Source organism: Mizuhopecten yessoensis, unplaced genomic scaffold, assembly GCF_002113885.1.
Source record: "Mizuhopecten yessoensis strain PY_sf001 unplaced genomic scaffold, ASM211388v2 scaffold11129, whole genome shotgun sequence".
NCBI lineage: Eukaryota > Metazoa > Mollusca > Bivalvia > Pectinida > Pectinidae > Mizuhopecten > Mizuhopecten yessoensis.
In genome coordinates, this window is record NW_018408894.1 from 56,297 (window position 1) to 82,181 (window position 25,885).

Sequence of the window (25,885 nt, forward strand, 5' to 3'; positions counted from 1 at the left end):
TATAATGAATTTCAATACACATGATAGCCCTTTATCCCAGCAAGCTACCAGCCAAAAATGTCATCACCCTAGGTATTTAGGTTATTCAGATTAAGTTAAATATATACGTTGCCTTACAAGTTTTCCACACATTTGACCCATGTAATATGGAATTTAAGGACGTCATTCATTTGAACAAACTTGGTAGATCTTTATTTGAGCAGGTGAGCTCAAAATCAGAGGTCATGGCAGCCATATGAAACTGAGACTTAAAATATTTGGGAATTGCACTTGAAGAAATGGCCCTGCTATGTGGCTGACCATAAATTTTCTCATGATTGCAAAGCAGAAATTGTAACAATCATCTTGGATTTCAGAATATGTCAGTAATAAGGTGAAATACACATAACTAATATAAAGCTCAAAAGGCCTCAGCCAATCAAGAGACACCATAGCAGCCGCCTTTGATTATGGGATCTAAATAGTATGAAGTATACAGTATATCCTTATTCACCCTGAAGTCAGATTATAAACTTAGTACCAAGCATCACCAAGTATGTATAAAATCATAGTTACCAAATAAACGTTATACCCATGAATGTCTCAGCCAGTCAGAACTTTTGGTGCTAAGTTACATTATTATCTGCTATAAGATGCAAAGTGCTTATAACATCCGTATCAACAATTATTTTCAACCGAAGACATTTCATAGATTTGCTACGTGTCTGATGCATCCTATTTTGTAAGCAAGAAAAGTACATGGCAAAATGTGCTGGTCTATTGTCAGTCTATACTTAACCCTTTCACCCCTATGTAACTTTAGTAGACTCTACCATGCATTGATATGGATGAGTCCATTATGGTTTACAGTGGTGAAAGGGTTAAACGTAAGTTTTTATTAGGTTAATAATGTTTTATGCTTAGGTACAGTCGAGAAATATATGGAAATGCATCTGAGTAACCTCAAACTCAATATTGTCAGACAGTATTGGATGTACTGTACCATGTTATGTAATATTCATTTTTTGTCAATAAACTCACACCAATATTTTGTCTGCAAATATTGAAAGAAGTAATATATATGCTTTAATAAACCATATTACTGGTTCTAAGTTGAAGTAACGGGGCAATGCTCTCGTTAATCATTGTGCTGTTAGGATCTGTACACGCACACAGATACAGGGATGACACACAGAGACACGAGGAAGATTGATTTGAGACACAAAAACATATTGTAAACTTTTCTGTCAGTTATCTGGTGTCTCCATACTCACAAATTATTATTTATATTCTACTTTTTGCCACCTGATACAGACAGTAAAATAGTCCATTCCATTATAATTAATTTTTATGGTAGCAGATCAATTTACTCACTGAACAATACACAAGATTAGTTTGAATCACAATGGATGGAAACTTACAGTCTCTTTAATCCAATTTAAACCAATTTTGGTGACATTAAACTTAAGCCCCCTAAAACTTGGATATTGAGATCAGTTTACCAACCCCTACTTTTGTTTATTCTGTTTGAAGTACTACTCTTTATTCCATAACATGTAACCCATCATTTCTACTGGATGAGATGTTCAACTTCGACTCAACTTTGATCTTTGACCCCAAATTACTACTAGTCACCTCAGTAGAATGAGAATTCAGATCATAAGGAAACAGCTGAAATATGATTGATATTTAACTGTCATATTTATAAGTAGACACAACAACAAAAAACACTTTAATTGTCAAATATAGGAAAGACACTTGGTTTACCATCTTTCTTCTCTAAATTTGAGAATGAAGGAACTTGAGTTAGAAATGAAGATCATCATCTGCCATTTGCTGTGTAACTTCTATACTTTAAAATAATTATTTAATATATTCAATGTCAGAATTTTCAATTTTAAATGGAAAATCAGTTTTTAAAAGTGAAAATTAGCTTTTTGTTTGTACTAATAATGCAACACTACTTTAAATTTGAACAGAAAAATATATTTTCTACTGTAGTGGCTGGTTAGGCTACTCCGAAGCTGAGAAGTAGCTAGGGACATCCCCTCAGTAAAACACTGTAATCTTAGGTTTGAAAAGAGTGGGGTCTCTTGTCTTGTATGTGCTGTAGCTATGACAGAAATCAAACCCATTGTGAGGTTGCAGCTTTAATCTGATATTTTTCGCAGTGCCTTTCCTATTTCTATTTCTTGTGAATAAAACAAAAATGTCCACATATCGTATGTTGCCGTTATGAAATTTACAAATACATCAATAGAAGTCCTTGGGTTATTGTATTTGGGTATTTCAATCTACGATACATTGTGTACCTGATGGGTGATAAAGTTACTGACGTTCTCGGTTAATGAGCTCCTCAGGGTGTCACAACATAACCCAGAAAAAAAGGTTCACGACGATATAGCAATATAAGACGTAATCTTATGATTCAAAGAGCTCATTCTCTCATTGGTATTATTTCCCAAAGCAATCGTAAAAATATTTTGCTTACCAAAAATTAATTTTAAGGATTCTCCTGAAAGTTATCACTTAGCTATATCTATACATTCAAGAATCGTTTAAAGATCTTCCCCATGTCTTCCTTCTACCGTTTCAAAAGGAAGTGCCGACATTTTAGTTTGTCCTTGCTTGGTAACAAGAATGGGTCTCGCTGGGTATAAAAAGCGCATTACCCGTCAAACCGGTCATCATTTGTTCAATATGTGCACAAGATGAAACTACTTTACTATATATATAGAACACTTTCATGCACGTTTTATTACCAACATTTTGTATCAGATCAGTTGAATAAAATTGAAATAGAACACATCAAAGATATCATTCATCTAAGAAAAGTAGAATAGTAGTAAAATACGACTAATTAAAATATCGAATGCACAGTCCCCCCCCCCCCCAAAAAAAAAACGGCCCTGAAAGAAGCAAACATAAGAGATACACTAATGTTCACCTTTTAGATATCCAAATAGTGATAACCTCCTTCCTGTGTGAAAACAGGAAGTCATGTCTAATTCCAATCATTTTCATGAGAACAGTTCTATTATCAAACTTCACATTGTTGACTACACACCTGGGAGTGTAGCATTTTGCATGTGTTTTGCTAGACTACAAGGTCATAGTAAAGTTTTTGTGTGTTGGTGCAATTCTATGCACGTGAAAGACCGATGTTATATATGGGATTTATGTAATATACCTTTTATTTTGGATACACAATTTTCATGAATGTGCCATAAGTAACAACCAGCTTGGCACTGTTTCAATGTACTCAGGTGAGTCGTTAGATTTTTTATATCGGTTGGCCAATAAGGGTGTGCGGTGCATTGAATCGCAAGACGGTCAGTCGTAGAATGATAACCTGTTTGACCGGTAATTCGCTTTTTATAACCAGCGAGATCTGTACTCGTTACCAAGCAAGGAAGAAACTAAAATGTCGGCACTTCCTTAGAAACGATAGTCAGAAGATATCTCAATTGAAAGCTTTTTAACATGCACTGTCAGCTTTAAGGCACAGATTTCTTCGTTTCTATTAAAGATCCTCACACCACTGACAAAAAGTGTATCTGAGCATTGGAAACTTATTTTTCTGGCCTAAGTACAGCTTTGATAAATCATTTTTGAAAGAAAACCAGACCATACTGAACTTTTATGAACAAATATTTGAAATAAATAAAATATAACAGCAGTGTTCTAAACAAAATCAGCGGAGTTAGACCGGGAATCGAACCCTGGACTTCAAGTTGATATACCTAATCACCTGAACTACCTGGTCAACAGAAGTATCCTGGCCACACTGTGCTACAGTTGTACTCAAACGGAAGTTAAGGGGAGGCTCAAATACAGTACAGAGAAACAGGCGTCCTAAAACGTGCCCCAATATTCCAATATGCTACTTTTTGGCTTCTGACATATATGGGCATCAAGGATATAAGCTGCTTTGACACAAGAAAAATCTTACCAGCAATTACAGTTATGATATAACAGTACATTACACAGCATCACCTCATCTACTGCTGAGGTCAAAGTCTCATGTGTAACATAGTATGCTGACCATGCAGGTCTAAATGTTTTAATATTTCTTGCTGATTGAAGACATTTCAATAACGTTTAATGGTAGGTCACTCAGCAATAACTTACTGTACAATATAATGATATTAAGTCTATTGTCCTCTACCCCTGTGACCAAGTCTACTTACTAAATACATAACTAGTAGGCTCCTATATAACTGAAGGCCATAGAACACTATGGTCTACAACGACACCTCAATCAGGTCCCTATCGGTACGTATACAATGTCATCACCAAGTTTAGCCAGTACTAGAATTATAGGTAGGAGTCTGAATGGAAATCTTACAATCAATGGAGGGGTATTGTTACATATAAGACCATTTTATTAGGTGAGTTTGGATGGGTTTTATTTCAGACCTGGGACTACTTCTGACATCTGTAACCAGGTTTTGTCTGGTTGAAGATCCTGGGCATGACATATGGCCTTCAAACGTCCTCATATTTTGAAGATACACATGTAGCCTTGTTTATACCTTTTGAAAATCACTATTGCCTTCTCAACATATAGACATAAATCAATTACAAGCATTCACATGACAAATGTTACCTACATTAGTCTTTGCAGCTCTTCAATTGACTCAATGAATATAACAATGACACAGAGGTCAAAGAAAAAGTACAAATAAATTTCAACCAGATGAACTGTAGGAAAGAAAGTTATCTTATTATAAAACAATTGTCATAAAGTCAGACATTCTACACTGAAGGGACCGGGCTTATTGTTGTGTATGGGCTTGTTAGAGATAAAATACTACAGAGTGATTGGTAGACTTACCCCGATCCAGCTTGGGAGGCGGTCGGTACTTGAATCCTGTCTGGCTCCAGTAGGCTGGTATGGACCCTCTTACTTGTACAAAGGAAACTGTGTGGCGGGAAAACTCCAAAATCTGAAGAGAGACACAATCCATATCTTTACACATATACAAACAATCCACATATATCTATACATGTATACAAACAATCTACATCTATACACATATACAAACAATCCACATATATACACATACACAAACAATCCACATATATACACATATACAAACAATCCACATATATCTATACATGTATACAAACAATCTACATCTATACACATATACAAACAATCCACATATATCTATACATGTATACAACCAATCTACATCTATACACATATACAAACAATCCACATATATACACATACCCAAACAATCCAAATCTACACACATACACAAGCAATCCACATATATACACATACACAAACAAACCAAATCTACACACATACACAAACAATCCACATCTATACCCATACACAAACAATCCACATTCACAAACAAACCACATCTATACACATACACAAACAATCGACATTCACAAACAATCCACATCTATACAAATACACAAACAATCCACATCTATACAAATAAAGAAACAATCCACATCTATACACATACCAATCCACATCTATAAACAAACACAAACAATCCACATATATACACATATACAAACAATCCACATATATCTATACATGTATACAAACAATCTACATCTATACTCATATACAAACAATCCACATATATACACATACCCAAACAATCCAAATCTACACACATACACAACCAATCCACATCTATACACATACACACACAATCCACATACACAAACAATCCACATCTATACAAATACACAAACAATCCACATCTATACCCATACACAAACAATCCACATCTATACCCATACACAAACAATCCACATTCACAAACAAACCACATCTATACACATACACAAACAATCCACATCTATACACATACCAATCCACATCTATAAACATACACAAACAATCCACATATATACACATACACAAACAATCCACATCTATACACATACACAAACAATCCCAACTATACACATACACAAACAATCCACATTCACAAACAATCCACATACACAAACAATCCACATCTATACAAATAAACAAACAATCCACATCTATACACATACACAAACAATCCACATCTATACACATACACAAACAATCCCAACTATACACATACACAAACAATCCACATATATCCACATATACAAACAATCCACATCTATACACATACACACACAATCCACATTCGCAAACAATCCACATCTATACACATACACAAACAATCCACATATATACACATATACAAACAATCCACATCTATACACATACACACACAATCCACATTCGCAAACAATCCACATCTATACACATACACAAACAATCCACATCTATACACATCCACAAACAATCCCAACTATACACATACACAAACAATCCCAACTATACACATACACAAACAATCCACATTCACAAACAATCCACATACACAAACAATCCACATCTATACACACATAGAAACAATCCACCAATATGCTGAAGAGAATAAAATACCTGGTATGCTACTTTTTACTGATTTTTAGAAGCTTTTGATTCAGTTAGTTGGTATTTTATTGATAAGGTACTTGAATTTTTTAATTTTGGAAATGATATAAGAAGTTTGAACAAATTTTTTCACAAAAGCCCAAAGTCATCTATTCACTAAGGGAGGAATCTATCACCATTTTTTAAAATTAAATGTGGATGTTGTCAAGGTGACCCTATTGCTCCGTATTTATTTATTTATTTCCTGATCAGAAATACTAGGGGCCTGTTCGTTTATGCGGAACAACCGGTTTGACCGTTTCTAAATGTAACAATTTCGGGTAAAAATCCTGGCGGACCTGCAAATGTGTATGCAGGCCTTACAAGGCTTTCTCAAGGCTCACATGAAAGCAGCATCAGATTACTAGGTCCGACCTTATTTAATAAACGAACAACAGTGGTCCGATCGGTTTGACCGTTTAAACGAAAACGGCCTAGGTATCAGAATTAGAAATAACAATAGAATTAAAGGAATAAATATAGAAAACATGCCAACAATATTATCTCAATAAGCTGATGATACTTCAACCATTCTTGATGGATCTAAAAACTCTTTCAGGGAAACATTAAGGGAATTAGACACAATAACTAAAACTCAAGTAATTTGGATAGGAAGCAAAAAATACAGTGAACATACATTTCGGCACTCACTGCTAGCATTCAACAATTCTAGCACTGCCCAACCACGTACTCATTTACAGCTGAGAAGACTGGAACAAGCGAAGTAAAGCATCTTGCTCAAAGATACAACACAGTGCCTTGACGTGACTCGAACCCGAAAACCATTCAGTCACGAGCCCTGCGTCCTACCACTAGACTGCCGTGCCTCCTATTATGATATTAATTTAAAAACTACTTTCCTTACCTTCTAAGGAATAGGAAGAGCAGAAAGGAAATATCTGAGGCATAAGGAAATAGTTAATGATATTGTAAGTTATCCTTTTATTCGACTTAATCTTGAAATTTTCTTTAAAAATATAAAAGGGTCAAAGGACTTCTATAAAATGCTCTGCTAACATTTTCACCCTATACCGGTAAACTCCATTTTCGCCCTATACCAGTAAACTCCATTTTCACCCAGTGTTAACTTCGCCCTTCACATTGATTACTATGTTTAATATATTGCTTATAGCTGTTCTCTGTAATGATAAACTCACTCTCATTACAGAGTACGATAAAACTGCAGGGAAAATTTTCCGGTATACAGTATGTCCATGGATTATGATCAATGGCTTATAAAAAATTAACTGTCTGACTCAGATTGAAGACTGCTCCATTTACCAGGTATTAAATATGCCCCGGTTATAATGGCCTTTAGCTTTCTGTAGTAAAGGTTAATGCAGTTTATCAATATATATGAAATATGCATATTAATTCTAAGATTGCAAACACACAATCTGACTACTGCTGTGTATTTGTAGAAATTCTATGTCAAATGATCTGTACCTAAGCTGGTTTCTGTATTTTAACTCAGAGCTGTTTTAAAAGGCCTGCTTCCATTTCAGTCCACTGGTTAAACCCTTTGAACATTGCTTGAGAGGAAAAACATTTTCACAAAGAAAGGGGAAGACCTTTGAAGTTTTCATGCATAACTTCTCTGACTTTGAACCTGGAAAAATGTAATTTATTGTAGCAAATCTTATAACCTACATTTCTACAAGCTATCGGCCAAACGTCATAGCTGTAGGCCTCATGGTTTATTAGAAGTATTAAGTTGAAGTTTTTTACAGATATGAACTTAAATGTGGGTAAAAGTTATTCTATTAAAATATAACTACAATGTACTGTCACTCTACCACACCAAGCTTAAACATCTTATGGTTTCACTACAGGAAGTTACTTCACGATTTCAACACATTTGACCTCTATAACCTCAAATATGGATCAAGGTAATTTATTAGAACACATATTATAACCCTATTGCCAGCAAGCTGCAGGCGAAATATCATGCCACAAGACCTAATAATTATGTAGAAGAAATTTCAAGAAACATTGTCTATTTGACATGTGACATTGAAAGTGGGTCAAAGTCACACATGCCTGATAGAACATGACTCTTTGCATTCCAGTTCTGTAGGGTTTTTTTTCGAACTTATCACCCCATTTGACCTCTGTGACCTTTTAAGTGCATTAAAGGAATTCATTTGAATAATTATACCATTAATAGAGAATACCACATCAAGCTCACAGGACAAATAACACTACGATTCCTGGTTCAGTCAAAGAAGTTGTTGAAGGATTTTATCATATTTCCCCCTCATGACCTCGATCAAGGTCATTTGGTTTCAATATCGAAGTTTTACTTCATATACGAACAATATACATATCAAACATGTCACAACGCTTCAAGACCGACTGATCCCTTTGTCAAGGCCTTTGATAGCTATCCAGAGCTTGAAGTTTATAAAAAAATCTTTTTTGTCAAAGAAGATGACTTTCAAGTAAGTTTGTTAAACCTTCCCTTTTCTTAAATCTGATGTCTGTAGGGTCGTTTAAAAAATGAACCAAAAGTAAGACAACTGTGAAATAAACCACTACCAACAAGAATTAAAAAAATCTGAAAAACTCTGAGATAAATTGTGTTCTTTAAGATGGGGAGATACCTACATAATGCAATCGATTGCTTGGATGGAAGAGCTTCTCTGTGAAGAAGTCGTACAGGACCATCCGATTAATCTCTCCAGGAAATGGACAGGGTGTTTAATTGTAGCTAGAGGCCTTTAAATCTGTCCCTAACCCATCATATTGGATCTATAGGTCAATCTGATGACGGCCTCTCTCATTTCAAGGAGGCTAAGTGGCCAAGCATTCTCAGCAACGAATACAAGGTCATACACGAATACAAGGTCATACACGTGTCAGACCTTATGATGTTTGTCACATGATTATGTACAAACCTACAGGATTACATTTTCCTATATCACAACACAGGGACTTGGAAACCAGAGGAAGGTGAGCACAGGGACCTTAGTCACCTAAACATGCTGACCTCAAGGAGTAGGAAACAAGAAAGCGAGGATTTTTGGTGGTTTCCTTCTGTATACCATATATATTTCATGAATAAGACAGAATACACATTGCATGAGTGAAAAATATTGGTATAACTGCCACACAAGTGAAAATAAGATGGTATTCAATGGAAAAGCGTTTAAATGTTTTATTTATTACATTTTTAAAGTACAATGGTGAAAATAGTACTGCATCAAAATATGTGGGAATCATAAGTTAATGCTGCCATATTGTAATGACATCATGATTGACAACAAGTCTGGGCACCATTTTGAATTGGATACAAGAAGCACATTTAGTAGTTTAGTAAATATCATTGCAAAGGTAGCAAAGAATGAAAGACGTACTAAAACAACCGTTTGTTCTACTGTCTCTTCATCTGCTTCGGAACAAAAACTATTTGGCTTTGATTGCAGTGAATTTTAAAAAGTACTGTTAAGATTGGTCAATACCTAAAACTGATTTCTTGACATTGTCAGAGATATCTCTTTTGATATCTGTCATCGTGTTAAAGATATCTGTTCTGTCCAGTTGATAGGGTAAAATATCTCACCGGCAAAAAGTATTCTACCGGTCATTCATTTAAGATGTAACATGGCATTTGCTTGGTCAATTGACGTAATTTGCTACAGTATATCCCTTGATTTATCATCAACAAATTTCTCATTCATATATGAAGCCTGAATGGCAATTGTTAATTAATGATGTCAATGTCCCGGACAGACCCTGAAATGTAATTCTGCCTCACTTTGAATGTTACTGAGATCACCAATTCATTGAGGAAAAATAATAAAAAAAAATCTTAAATCATCATTTTTTGTCGTTGTTTTAACTTATGTTAACCCCACTGTGTTTGGAGATATGAAGCAGTATATATCATAATCAAACTGTTGCAAATATCTGTTTTACTGGATCCGTTTTCTGCATCACCAGTAAAACTCAGTTTATACAGTATAATTACAATATACCGCCATATATCTCAAACTTCAGGAGGTTTATCCCCTAAATAAAGGTGTATACAGGAACACGAGAACAAGAAAATGGTGAATAAATGTGTATACAGGAACACGAGAACAAGAAAATGGTGAATAAAGGTGTATACATGAGGAACACAAGAACAAGAAAATGGTGAATAAATGTGTATACAGGAACACGAGAACAAGAAAATGGTGAATAAAGGTGTATACAGGAACACGAGAACAAGAAAATAGTGAATAAAGGTGTATACAGGAACACGAGAACAAGAAAATGGTGAATAAAGGTGTATACAGGAACACAAGAACAAGAAAATGGTGAATAAAGGAACTTGCAGACAAGATGGGTATGAGCACATTGACTTTGTGACAAGAAGAATGTACGATCTTGGAAAATTGGAGAGAAGAGGAATGTAAGCTATGGTAGCAAGAATAATAGTAAAAGCACTTCTTGCTCAACACATATAGATATTAGATGAGGACCTAAACCTACATCCTAATAGGCTGGATCGTAATCACAAAGAGGCCGGGGATTGGTGATATTGATAAGTTTTTAATATTTTTAGAAATAGTAGGTCATTATTCCCTCAACAATTAAAGACTTTTATTTCGGAGAATATGTGGTTATTTGGACCTTAGAAAGTGATACTGACCGAGGCAAATCACTTTCTCAGGTCCATATAACTAAACGTCCGCGTTAAATTAGCCATTGGAATTTGTATTAAGCTATCACCTAAAGGAAATTAACGGTCCTTAAATAAAAGTGGTCATTTAATTAAGCATTGAACTGTTTTTGTATAGTATTTATGATCTATTTGAATGACACAGCTTGGCAAGCAAACAACAAAATGCCCGCTAGGAGGTTAATTCAAATTTTTCTCTTTGCTCATTTTGTAAAGAATCCAGACGTGAATTTATTTTTTGATTGTATGGGAATCTGACTACAGTCGGTAGATTCATTAACAGCTTCGTTATTTGACATGTCGTCAGAAACTGAGGAAACCGTGGCTGCGAGACGCGTGAAACTGATAGCGTTTGAAGTGAATGATCTTGCGACGGAGCACAGGGGTTCGTTACAAATGTACAAATTGTAGCGAACCCCTGTTGATCAGTGCAATGTAACAGACGATATTTCTGATAAATTGCATGAGCATTAAAATTGTTTCCATTGCCGGCATTGGTGATTTCAACTGATGTGCATTTTGTACAATATTGCAGACCTTGGTCTTGTTTTTGTTAGTAATTAAAGTATTTTTTCTTTTCTTTTTTCTTTTGCACATAAATTTACAATTACATTGTCAAGTCTCACAATGCCCAGCGATATTTCAACAGCCGTCATGTTTATTTACATTGGATAATGTAGTTCCGGTCAGTGTTGTATTAATACGCTAAGAATTGTCTCTTGTGCTGCATGGTAATTAAAGTCCCATCAACGACACAGCTTTCAAAGAGGCTATATAGTGACAATGCCATGCAAATGTAAATATTAAAGTTTTACCATATTTTTGTACAGTATTACTGTCCAATCACAAACACCCAGTTAGGTCTTTTGCTGTTATGAAGCTGAGGACATTTATTATAAAAGCTAGAACTTTGTCTTAATATTTCGGTCATTTCCTTTTTTAAGATAGATTAATACTAATTGTTCCAGTCTATCAAGTGATAAACTGAAGTTCCTCCATGTTAGAAAGTACACCCCCCCCATGTTTTCTCTGTAGTGATTCATTCTTATTCCCTCAACACCATTTAAACCCCACCCCACAACTCACAAAATTTGACTACAACAAACTTTCCAATTGCATATTAAGTTCAATTACTGAACCGCCACAAACGTATGTGGCTTTATATTACTTGGTCTATTACCATGAGATACAAAACTTCAGTGAATAAATGTCGAAACTAAATTCTATGTTTCCATTAATATCTACTCATCTGGATAAAAACTCAATGTACTTTATGAACTATTTAGCACATCATTGGATGGTAACCAAAGAAATGTAAGGAAAAAATTATGAATAAACAGTAGTTGATAACAACTGGTGACTGTTACATTAACTAGCAATAGGATGAGGGGTGTTTATCTTTCCATTAACCATCGCGGATGGTTCGTCAATGTTTCCAGTAAAACAACCGTAAACATTGGTGTGAAGTACTTGGATCAAGTGATCGGTTTATAATCAGTTTAGTCCTTGTGCACTCTTACTGTACAACAATAGTGCTCCGACAATATAGTGCCCCGACAATAGCGCATCATCGTGGCAGGGATGCAGTTTCTATCAGCGACTGCACAGACCCCAATTGATTGTATGCAGGACTCGGAGAATAACAAATAAATGATGTACACATTCTCACAACAATCCAACTTCTGTAATTACTTTGTCAAAGGAAACCTGCCGATTTACAATTATCAAACTGTAACATAACGACCATGTTTCATTACCCATACCCAGCTTGTGGTTAGCAATGTCTCCTTAATACTGCTTACAGCTTGAGTAAAAGTTCTATTTTTGTACAGACTTTTGTGGGATTTAATCACATAATGGATATATTCTAGAAATTTAAACATCGCCTTTACAGTTTACTGATTCCATATAACATGTGTTTTATCTCAATACGTTTTGTTGTTACACAGATTTTCATGCACATGTTATTTTTAATTCCAAGAAGAGCAAAAAGTCTATACGATAGAAGCCATCCCCTAACACAACCTTCATTGAAATATTCTATAATGATGCTATGTTTTTCTCCCTGGAAGGTAACAAAACAAAACAATTAAAATAAACAACAAATTAATGAAGATACCAGAAGCAAAGAAAGAGTCACTATCCATTTTTTATACAGTAGGTGGGATACAATACACCATCAGCAAAAGCAAAGATTGGCAATCTGGGTATTCTTGGAGGAGGTGCCATGGACTGGGTCATGAGAATGGATCTTGTGAGGAAGCTGGTTTTTCCTGAGGTTGTAGAGAGACGCAATAGCCTGATCAAGATTAGAGGTCACCCAGAAACTGGTGCTTGCGCAATAAGGTGTGAGTCGGGGCAAGAGGAAGGAGAAGAAATGCGATGAATGAGAGCAGAAAGTGATACAAAAGGGCGGCAGGCATGGAGCTTTCTAGTAGAAGTGTGAAACTTGCGAGCATGACGAAACCTGGTCAGGTGGATGCGGATGATTATGAGTGCTAATGTTTGTGTGTGTGATAGTATACTGGTGAAAGCTTCAATGAAATGGTTATAATAACGTTATCAAACATATCTACCGTGCGTGATCGAAGTATGTGTACCGCTGCTATTGGAACTTTGTGTTGTTACATTTCATATTTTATTAAACTGTGTTCTCATTGGATAATCCGTCCGCTCGGCAAACCCCTTCTGATTGGCTACACTTTGCTTTGAAAGCCTTGCTGGATGTCCGCTGTGTTTGTAGCTGTCATGTAGTGTGTGGTGACAGTTCTACCATATACATGTCCCAGTAGTAGCCATGTTAGGGGCTGAATAGCTTGTGTTTGTAGCTGTCATGTAGTGTGTGGTTACAGTTCTACCGTATACATGTCCCAGTAGTAGCCATGTTAGGGGCTGAATAGCTTGTGTTTGTAGCTGTCATGTAGTGTGTGGTGACAGTTCTACCGTATACATGTCCCAGTAGTAGCCATGTTAGGGGCTGAATAGCTTGTGTTTGTAGCTGTCATGTAGTGTGTGGTGACAGTTCTACCATATACATGTCCCAGTAGTAGCCATGTTAGGGGCTGAATAGCTTGTGTTTGTAGCTGTCATGTAGTGTGTGGTGACAGTTCTACCGTATACATGTCCCAGTAGTAGCCATGTTAGGGGCTGAATAGCTTGTGTTTGTAGCTGTCATGTAGTGTGTGGTGACAGTTCTACCATATACATGTCCCAGTAGTAGCCATGTTAGGGGCTGAATAGCTTGTGTTTGTAGCTGTCATGTAGTGTGTGGTGACAGTTCTACCGTATACATGTCCCAGTAGTAGCCATGTTAGGGGCTGAATAGCTTGTGTTTGTAGCTGTCATGTAGTGTGTGGTGACAGTTCTACCATATACATGTCCCAGTAGTAGCCATGTTAGGGGCTGAATAGCTTGTGTTTGTAGCTGTCATGTAGTGTGTGGTGACAGTTCTACCGTATACATGTCCCAGTAGTAGCCATGTTAGGGGCTGAATAGCTTGTGTTTGTAGCTGTCATGTAGTGTGTGGTGACAGTTCTACCATATACATGTCCCAGTAGTAGCCATGTTAGGGGCTGAATAGCTTGTGTTTGTAGCTGTCATGTAGTGTGTGGTGACAGTTCTACCGTATACATGTCCCAGTAGTAGCCATGTTAGGGGCTGAATAGCTTGTGTTTGTAGCTGTCATGTAGTGTGTGGTGACAGTTCTACCATATACATGTCCCAGTAGTAGCCATGTTAGGGGCTGAATAGCTTGTGTTTGTAGCTGTCATGTAGTGTGTGGTGACAGTTCTACCGTATACATGTCCCAGTAGTAGCCATGTTAGGGGCTGAATAGCTTGTGTTTGTAGCTGTCATGTAGTGTGTGGTGACAGTTCTACCATATACATGTCCCAGTAGTAGCCATGTTAGGGGCTGAATAGCTTGTGTTTGTAGCTGTCATGTAGTGTGTGGTGACAGTTCTACCATATACATGTCCCAGTAGTAGCCATGTTAGGGGCTGAATAGCTTGTGTTTGTAGCTGTCATGTAGTGTGTGGTGACAGTTCTACCATATACATGTCCCAGTAGTAGCCATGTTAGGGGCTGAATAGCTTGTGTTTGTAGCTGTCATGTAGTGTGTGGTGACAGTTCTACCATATACATGTCCCAGTAGTAGCCATGTTAGGGGCTGAATAGCTTGTGTTTGTAGCTGTCATGTAGTGTGTGGTGACAGTTCTACCATATACATGTCCCAGTAGTAGCCATGTTAGGGGCTGAATAGCTTGTGTTTGTAGCTGTCATGTAGTGTGTGGTAACAGTTCTACCTTATACATGTCCCAGTAGTAGCCATGTTAGGGGCTGAAGAGCTTGTGTTTGTAGCTGTCATGTAGTGTGTGGTTACAGTTCTACCGTATACATGTCCCAGTAGTAGCCATGTTAGGGGCTGAATGTTCTTTATAATAAATGTATTGAATGTTATAAATTATGTGAGTTGTTAATCTTTCCAAACCCTGGAACCCCACACTCAATGAACCTGGGTAGTGAAGCTAGGACTTGCTCCTACTACAGAAGTGGGTATAAGTGAGTGCTATTCTGCTGGAGGATGTTTAGAGCCTTTAGAATTATGGGAAATACCGGGGAGCTAGCCATGAGGGAGCTGGGGAATGAGACAGAGAGGCATCCTGATAAGGCAAGGGGTTTATATAGCTCAAAGCCACCTATTGGAGAGTACGGCACTGATAAAATCTGCTCACCTACTAACCCAAGAGAGTTCTACTGAACAGGGGTTGAAACTCTCCATTTGTTATTTGTTTCAAATCTATACCAGAAGTCCACAAACATAGGAACAAATTTACATCATTTAAAAGTTCACTAGAATGCTTGAAAACAATGGCTTTATTGATTATATAATGTTGTACAATAATAAAATGTAACAGTCAAAACAATTGGCAAATTTCCATAAATGATTAAACATGTTCTAGGTTTTGTTTCACCAGCATTTCTTAGAAAAAGGACTTCACTGACATTATCTCGTGGTTTTCCAAGATAAAGTGCAATTAACTGACATGCAAATAAAAAAGTGACAATGAGGGCTGGACAACAAAAAGTGATGATCTCTGGTATAAGTACTGTAAGAGATTGTCCAGTGCAGATAAATGTCAGACAAACCTTAATATATGTCTTGGGAAATCAGAGCTTAAACAGAAGTGGGTGTGTCCCCAGAGAAATCAGAGCTTAAACAGAAGTGGGTGTGTCCCCAGAGAAATCAGAGCTGAANGGGGGGGGGGGGGGGGTGTCCCCCAGAGAAATCAGAGCTTAAACAGGAGTGGGTGTGTCCCCAGAGAAATCAGAGCTTTAACAGGAGTGGGTTGTCCCAAGAGAAATCAGAGTTTAAACAGGGGTGGGTGTTTCCCCAGAGAAAACAGAGCTTAAACAGGGGTGGGTGTTTCCCCAGAGAAATCAGAGCTTTAACAGGAGTGGGTTGTCCCAAGAGAAATCAGAGTTTAAACAGGGGTGGGTGTTTCCCCAGAGAAAACAGAGCTTAAACAGGGGTGGGTGTTTCCCCAGAGAAAACAGAGCTTAAAAAAGGTTTGGTGTGACCCCAAAGAAATCAGGAGTTTATATTAGGAATAGATGTGTTCCCTGGGAAACCTTAACGGGCTGGAAATCTGGAGTTTAAATAGGGATCGTTGTGTTACCAAAGAAATCAGGAGTTTATATTAGGAATAGATGTGAAACCTTAACGGGCTGGAAATCTGGAGTTTAAATAGGGATCGTTGTGTTACCAAAGAAATCAGGAGTTTATATTAGGAATAGATGTGTTCCCTGGGAAACCTTAATGGGCTGGAAATCTGGAGTTTAAATAGGGATCGTTGTGTTACCAAAGAAATGAGGAGTTTATATTAGGAATAGATGTGTTCCCTGGGAAACCTTAATGGGCTGGAAATCTGGAGTTTAAATAGGGATCGTTGTGTTACCAAAGAAATGAGGAGTTTATATTAGGAATAGATGTGTTCCCTGGGAAACCTTAATGGGCTGGAAATCTGGAGTTTAAATAGGGATCGTTGTGTTACCAAAGAAATGAGGAGTTTATATTAGGAATAGATGTGTTCCCTGGGAAACCTTAATGGGCTGGAAATCTGGAGTTTAAATAGGGATCGTTGTGTTACCAGAGAAATCAGGATTTGAACAAGGGCGGAAGTGTTTCCCAAGAAACCAGCAGTCAAAACAGGAAAAAATGTGTTCCTTAGAAAAATGGAGTTTACACATAGGTGGATGTGTTCTATTGCTAGTCAGTAATTTAAACAAAGATGGATGTTCCTTGGGAAATAAGGATTTCAGCTGGAATGTATGTGGTTCCTTTTCTATGAAATCAGGATTGTAACCAAGGAATTGTATGCTTGCTTAGAAATCAAGCTTTAAAATGGTTGGAAATGTTCCCTGGAAAATTAGAAGTTAATGTGACTAGTTACCAGACTGAAATATCCCACACAAGTCGAAGGTCACTGGGACAATCATGTCAGGTTAAAACCCGAAATAGGTTTTGACTATAAGCTTATAACAAAGGGTCCCAGTGGTTGTATTAGGAATGGATGTAAAACTGGTTTATGGAAGTGAACAGCGTGAGTGATGTACTGGCCTAATGTTTAAACCAATAGGTCAACCAGTTCTGTTTTATGTCATAACCAATGGAAACAAGATTAGATTGTAAGTTTTTGGAGAATCCCAAAGGAAATATGGAAGTAAAGCCACTGGATCTTGTGGAGACTTTTAACAGAAATGACCACTGACAATGTCTGCTCCAGTGCCACTAGGAATCAGAAATATATCTTGAAGAGTGTCCCACTTTCTCACTAGGTCAACCAAAGTCTGAGTCTCAGCTTCAGGCAATCAACTTATAACATGACAAAACCACAAATTCTGCTCACCAAAAAGAGAAATTACAAAAATATCCAATGAATAACACCAATAAACAAGAGGCTTCCAGGGCCTGTCAATGCCATCTAATGAATCAATTTAATGAAATTTCATGATTTTTTCAAATCAAAATTTGTAAAAAAAAATAGTCAAATGGTCTTAGAATGAAATGGTTTCCTTAAAGACTATCAATATTGTTAACCTTAGCAGCTCGCAACCTCTATAAAGGGACCATGTAACTGTTACTTTACTGTAATCTTTGGCAGCTTGCAACCTCTCTAGAGGGACCATGTAACTGTTACTTTACTGTAACCTTATGCAGCTCGCAACCTCTCTAGAGGACCATGTAACTGTTACTTTACTGTAACCTTTGGCAGATCACAACCTCTCTAGAGGGACCATGTAACTGTTACTTTACTGTAATCTTTGGCAGCTCACAACCTCTCTAAAGGGACCATGTAACAGTTACTTTACTATAACCTTTAGCAGCTCGCAACCTCTCTAAAGGGACCATGTAACAGTTACTTTATTGTAATCTTTGGCAGCTCGCAGCCTCTCTAAAGGGACCATGTAACTGTTACTTTACTGTAACCTTATGCAGCTCGCAACCTCACTAGAGGGACCATGTAACTGTTACTTTACTGTAACCTTTGGCAGCTCGCAACCTCTCTAAAGGGACCATGTAACTGTTACTTTACCGTGACCTTTGGCAGCTCACAACCTCTCTAGAGGGACCATGTAACAGTTGCTTTATTGTAATCTTTAGCAGCTCACAACCTCTCTGAAGGGGCCATGTAACAGTTACTTTACTGTAACCTATGGCAGCTCACAACCTCTCTAAAGGGACCATGTAACTGTTACTTTATTGTAATCTTTAGCAGCTCAAAACCTCTCTAAAGGGACCATGTAACTGTTACTTTACTGTAACCTTTGACAGCTCACAACCTCTCTAAAGAGACCATGTAACTGTTACTTTACTGTAATATTTGGCAGCTCGCAACCTCTCTAAAGGGACCATGTAACTGTTACTTTACTGTAACCTTTGGCAGCTCGCAACCTCTCTAGAGGGACCATGTAATTGTAATATCTAATCACAACATGATTCATATGTAATGCAACAAAGTCTTGAGAGAAAGTTTCTAATAATAAATCTCATAAAACTTACCTAAAAATTCATAAAAGCATTTAAGTGCAGTGTATATAATTTGTTTTTATTTCAATCTTATATCCCTTCTTTAAGAAACAGCCAGCTGTGGAAACAAAGAAGAAATGATGATAGATATTTTGTATGTGCCGTAGTTGCCTCTATTTTTAATTGGGGTTCTTGTTTTCTGCAAGGTTCCCAGGACCCAAGGTATATCGCAGTATGTGAAACGCCAGAGTTTTATTTAACTAATGGTACAGAAGTGTATTCAAGAGGATCAAAAAGCTGTAAAACAATTTTAAAATAACAATTTTGCAATTTTCTTCAATAAGTTATTGTAATAGTCAGCGTTTGTTCTTTCTCTAAATTTTCACTATCACTAATGTATCATGATAGTTTTAAGCCAACTTGATGCTTTTTTCTCCAGATTTCCAATATCAATGCACTTTTACAGTTTCTGTAAATAGAGTCTGGCGCTAGTAGCTTATGAAGTTTTCAGACATATATCTATTTGAATATAAGTTGCAGCTAGATACTCTTTGTTTAAAATTTCCATTTCTCCTCCATGTAATTGACATTGGTGCATATGCATGCCAAGTAATATCTTTATATGATAATTGGAATCCTTTCAGTTTAGTTTTGTACTTAACTGTGCAAGTGAAACCTGATACTCTTAGATATGGTATACACTTATATAGTGGAGCTTATAGCTGGCTGAACACACGTTATTTCACAGACAAATCGTCTGTCCAAAGTATCCATCCTTTCAATGTGAACAAGGATTGGAAACCTTTTGAATCCCTACACTTGCACAACAATAGGTTATATAGCAAATGTTATTGAGACCTCATTGCACCAATTGTCTGCAGTATCTAACAGTGTACACTCAAGCAACTTCCTATTCTGATAATGAATCTTATTGACCAGGAATAGATCCACATGTAAGCCATCAAGTTTCTTCAGGAGAGACACCAACTTTTTTTGATGGATTTTGATCAAACTTCATATAGTAGACAAGTATGAAAATACCTCAATGAAGTACTCAGGCTTCACACACTGTCCTAATATCGGATGTGCCTACCGGGAATTCAGAATTTCCAAAATATTGTTGAAAGTCAAAAAGGAATATTAATCATATATACATTCAAGTGAACACATTTATGTAACCGATGTATAGAAAATAATAATCCATTAATGTTGTGCTTGCTTGCAAGTTTGAACATAATGTTAATGCTAGGATCAGTTTAACCTATCACCAATAAAAAAAAATAAAAAATCATGGAATTTATATCCCCCGCTTGCAGGACACATTGTAGGGAAACATTATTGAGGTTAGGTTTAAACATGTGAGTATCGTGCTGTTGAGACATCATGTATAGCTTGAAACTCGAAGAAAAACAAGAGGCCCAGAGGGCCTGTATCGCTCACCTGAATATGTTTAAAATAATTGGTATGTAGTAAAGATATATCACTCCATTGTAGGTGCTGTAAGTACATATGAAATTTCAGAAAGATCCATCCAGTACTTGAGATATAGCAAGAACGAATTTCAAACAGAGCCCCACCCCTATGCCCCTAGGGGGGTCATACCCACCGTTTATACAAAATTGGTTCCCCTTCACCAAAGGATGCTTCATACCAAATTTTGACAAAAATCCTGTCATTCCTAAAGAAGAAGAAGGATTTTGAAGAATTTGCTATGTTTCCCCTATTGGGCCCCGCCCTTCTGCCCCAAGAGGGGCCGCACTTGCTGTTATACGAAATTGAGTCCCTTTTGCCCAAGGATGCTCCAGACTAAATTGGGATAAAATCCTTTAATCCCTATGGTAGAAGAAGGATTTTAAAGTGTTTTACCTCTATTTCCCCTATTGGGCCCCATCCCTCACGTCCAAGGGGGGCCACACCCACTGTTTATACAAGATTGGTTCCCCTTTACCAAAGGATGCTCCACACCAAATATGGACCAAATCCTTTCATTCCTACAGAAGAAGGATTTTAAAGAATAATTTGCTATGTTTCCCCTATTGGGCGCCGCCACTCAGCCTCTGGGGGGCCAGACCCAAGGTTTATACAAAATTGGTTCCCCTTTACCAAAGGATGCTCCACACAAAATATGGACCAAATCCTTTCATTCCTACAGAAGAAGGATTTTAAAGAATAATTTGCTATGTTTCCCCTATTGGGTGCCGCCACTCAGCCTCTGGGGGGCCAGACCCACGGTTTATACAAAATTGGTTCCCCTTCACCCAAGGATGCTTCTGACCAAATATGGAACAAATCCTTTCATTCCTACAGAATAAGAATGATTTTAAAGAATTTGCTATATTTTCCCTATTGGGCCCCGCCCCTCAGGCCCCAGGGGGCCCAGACCCACCATTTATACAAAAGTGAGTCCCCTTGGCCCAAGGATGCTCCACACTAAATATGGACCAAATCCTTTCATTCCTACAGAAGAAGAAGGATTTTAAAGAATATTTTGCTATGTTTCTCCTATTGGGCCCCGCCTCTCAGGCCCCTGGGGGACCACACCCACAGTTTATACAAAATTGGTTCCCCTTCACCCAAGGATGCTTCAGACCAAAAATGGACCAAATCCTTTCATTCCTACAGAAGAAGAAGGATTTTAAAAAAATTGCTATATTTCCCCTATTGGGCCCCACCTCTCATGATCAGGCCCCTGGGGGGCCAGACCCACAATTTATACAAAATTGAGTCCCCTTGGCCTAATGATGCTCCAGACCAATTTCAGTCAAAATCTACTTGGCCGTTCAGGACTAGTAGCGTTTTAAAGGAAAAGTTGACGGACGGACGATGGACGCTGTGGTATGGCATAAGCTCACCATGGTCCTTTGGACCAGGTGAGCTAAAAAGCCTTATACAGAAGTTAGACTTTTTATTGGACATGTAGAAACGGCAGATAATGACGTTTTTCGGTATTCGAGGGGCCATAACTCCGCCAAATAATGTCCGCTGAAAGTGGTCATCGAACTTGGCCGAGCCCTCAAGGCATTTAACCCTGTGACCAAGTTTCAAGAAAATCGGTTAACATTTGTTGTAGTTATTGCATGGAAACGAAGCGTGACAGACAGGCAAACCCAAATGAATATCCCCGTTTCGGTGAAAGCGGGGGATAAATTAAGAAGAAGACAAGCATTGATTATCTAAATAATACACTAAAGAACGGATTACTTTAGGCTTTCTTTAGATTGAGATAGAGTTTGTATTTTGGTTCACTTAAACTATTCAAATTTTTCTTAATATCAAATTGTAAGATTGTTCATAAGACGTAGAAATTTAATTAATTACAAGAAGTGGAGAATCATTGAGATGCCAAGAAATCAAGGCATTTAAATAATTTTAACACAGGAGCTGTTGACAGGAATGTTGATGAGAGCTACTGTAATTAGTCCTACTTCTGTCCTTCAAGGTCATATCATTGTCGACAGCAACCACCAGCGTCTCTCTCACACAAAGAGGCACTGAGACTGCACAGTAACAAGCTCTTCATACAAAAAATATAATTTTTTAAGAAAGATAATTAATGAAAAGTGAGGAGAGAAATATTCCAGAAATAAAAGATATGATCATATAATGAGATTTCACGGCATCCGTTCTTCACCACAATAACCAGCTGGCTAGGAAAAATCAGCTAATCATGATGGAACGTTTTTGGTCAGGTCATCAGCCCTGGGAAGCAAGCAGGAGGTTATGTTTCATACCAAAAATACACTGTTACACTAAATCCGTATCAAAAACGACACTGACCATTTAAATATTATCTCAAGAGATTTGGAATGGAAGGGAGACAACCCTTGTAGTTCTGCAATGCTTATGAGGATACAGTTGTTCCAGTACAATCAATCACGTGTGAAACTAATACTTTATAAAGCTTTAATAGATTACTAAAGGAATATTTTAATGCTGTTCCCCTCCTCCCGCCCCCCTCCCCCTCCAAATTCTCCCAACAACACCCCCATCTTACTCTCTGATGAATACATCACTCTTCTGCATACCTTACATCAAAAAATGTCATTAGCACTAAATATAAAAATAATCCATTCTAATTATTTTTAAATTAATCCTTTGTGCAAAAGTGTTTGCTGTTAACTGTTTGTAATAAGTGAAATAACAGAAGAGTTTATTTAGTGTTACTTTTATATCTTTCAAAAGAGCAGAAAAATATTTCAATGTACAACTTTAATCAGAATCTAGAAACAAGGAATTAAACTGAATTAATCTAAAGTAATACCTCGGTACACTATTGCATTGTTTCCCATTTTATTGCAAACCCCACATACTGCCATGATTTTGTTAGAAACATTTTTCCCTTTTATATAAAACCATATGAATACCACCATTCCCTGCATATCGCCATCTGCCAACCATTTTCAAATAGACAACTGTTTCATTCGCCGACCTGTCACCATAATGTTTACGTTGTTTGGTCACAACCGTCGATCATACGACTGTCAACGTGTTGGTCATGCGTGTATAATCCACCCTTACAGGTACACAGGTAAGTAACCCTGAGTACTTGTAGTAAAAATCACTTTTTCTCAAATATGTGTTTCATGGTTGTTATTTATACAGTTTGTACATTTGTACATTTGTACATTTTTGTCCATTTTTGTAACGGGGACGCCAAAAATAATCCAGCTTTTACTCAGCTAAAAACAGAAACGGGAATTAGAGAATACGCTGCCGATCATCCAAAATGTTCCAAAAGAATACACAGCTGATCATCCAAAATGTTCCCAAAGAATACACAGCCGATCATCCAAAATGTTCCCTAAGAATAGACAGCCAATCATCCAAAATGTTCCCTAAGTATACACAGCCGATAATCCAACATGTTCCCTAAGAATACACAGCCGATAATCCAAAATGTTCCCTAAGAATACACAGCCAATCATCCAAAATGTTCCCTAAGAATAGACAGCCAATCGTCCAAAATGTTCCCTAAGTATACACAGCCGATCATCCAAAATGTTCCCTAAGAATACACAGCCAATCATCCAAAATGTTCCCAAAGATTACACAGCCGATCATCCAAAATGTTCCCAAAGAATACACAGCCGATCATCCAAAATGTTCCCAAAGGATACACAGCCGATCATCCAAAATGTTCACTAAGAATATACAGCCGATCATCCAAAATGTTCCCTAAGAATACACAGCCAATCATCCAAAATGTTCCCAAAGTATACACAGCCAATCATTCAAAATGTTCCAAAAGAATACACAGCCGATCATCCAAAATGTTCACTAAGAATATACAGCCGATCATCCAAAATGTTCCCAAAGAATATACAGCCAATCGTCAAAAATGTTCCCAAAGTATACACAGCCGATCATCCAAAATGTTCCCAAAGTATACACAGCCAATCGTCAAAAATGTTCCCAAAGTATACACAGTCAATCATCCAAAATGTTCCCTAAGAATACTCAGCCGATCATCCAAAATGTTCCAAAAGAATACACAGTCGATCATCCAAAATATTCCCAAAGAATACACAGCCGATCATCAAAATTNTGATATTGAATTATGATAACCCTGTACAACCATCTTTTTATGATATTAAAATATATAATCAAAAAACAGCGGCTTTGTGCCAGGTGATGATGTCAACCAATCATCAGTTGTGCCTGATGAAAGTGGTCACAGCTGCAAGAGCAGCCATAGCAAAGGTTACTGCCTACTTCCGGTCAAAACACAACATAACGGAACATGCCATTAAATGTTTAAATGAGATGCAAAATGGTTCCAACAAAACAGTCTTCTTTGGACATAGGTTTTTTTTCCAGCAAAAAAACATAAACTATGACAAAAATTACCATACATGTCTGTGCCCTGCATGCCAGACTGATTACAAATCGGTGAATTGAATTATACGTAGGTAATCGTAATTTATTTACTTATGCTTAAAATGCTACTAATGATATATATTATTTGACTGAATAAATTTCAAACTAAATATTTGTGTATGGATTGTTTACACATTTTGTGTATGGATTGTTTACACATTTTGTGTATGGATTGTTTACACATTTTGTGTATGGATTGTTTACACATTTTGTGTGTGGATTGTTTACACATTTTGTGTATGTGTTATGTGGTGTTTGTTTCAGATACATACGTATTACTTCACATGGGTTCTACATTAGCCTGTACTACTGACACCCTGTTGTATTGCCTTCCACGTTATGCTGATAAAACTGGCACAGGCAAAAAACAGGGACTACTGTATTTCAGACCATATTCAATAGATATTGTTAAGCTGCATCCAGAATCCAGACTATCAACGTCAGCAGCCATGTTTACAAACCAAAGCTCTACAGTTTGACAACGAGCTTTGCAGATCAAAACGTAATGGTTTGAATAATCTTTTAAGGAGACACAAGATCATATATGGTACTATGTGTGAGGATAGTGGAGACACAAGATCATATATGGTACTATGTGTGAGGATAGAGGAGGCACAAGATCATATATGGTACTATGTGTGAGGATAGAGGAGGCACAAGATCATATATGGTACTATGTGTGAGTGTGGAGACACAAGATCATATATGGTACTATGTGTGCAGATTAAGGAGACACAAGATCATATATGGTACTATGTGTGAGGATTAAGGAGACACAAGATCATATATGGTACTATGTGTGAGGATAGTGGAGACACAAGATCATATATGGTACTATGTGT

At 37.2% G+C, this 25,885-nt stretch overlaps 1 protein-coding gene across 1 annotated transcript in view; it reads right to left on the reverse strand.

Annotated features, from left to right (window-relative positions):
* Positions 1-4,240: 4,240 nt before the first annotated feature.
* LOC110466317 (phosphatidylinositide phosphatase SAC2-like) overlaps positions 4,241-25,885 on the reverse strand; it is a 46,645-nt gene continuing 25,000 nt past the window's right edge. The window contains exons 9-10 of the mRNA XM_021522735.1: positions 4,817-4,928; positions 4,241-4,290 (exon numbers count right to left, since the gene is read on the reverse strand). Of these exons, the coding sequence (XP_021378410.1) occupies positions 4,241-4,290; positions 4,817-4,928 (162 nt within the window). The remainder of the gene's footprint in view (positions 4,291-4,816; positions 4,929-25,885) is intronic.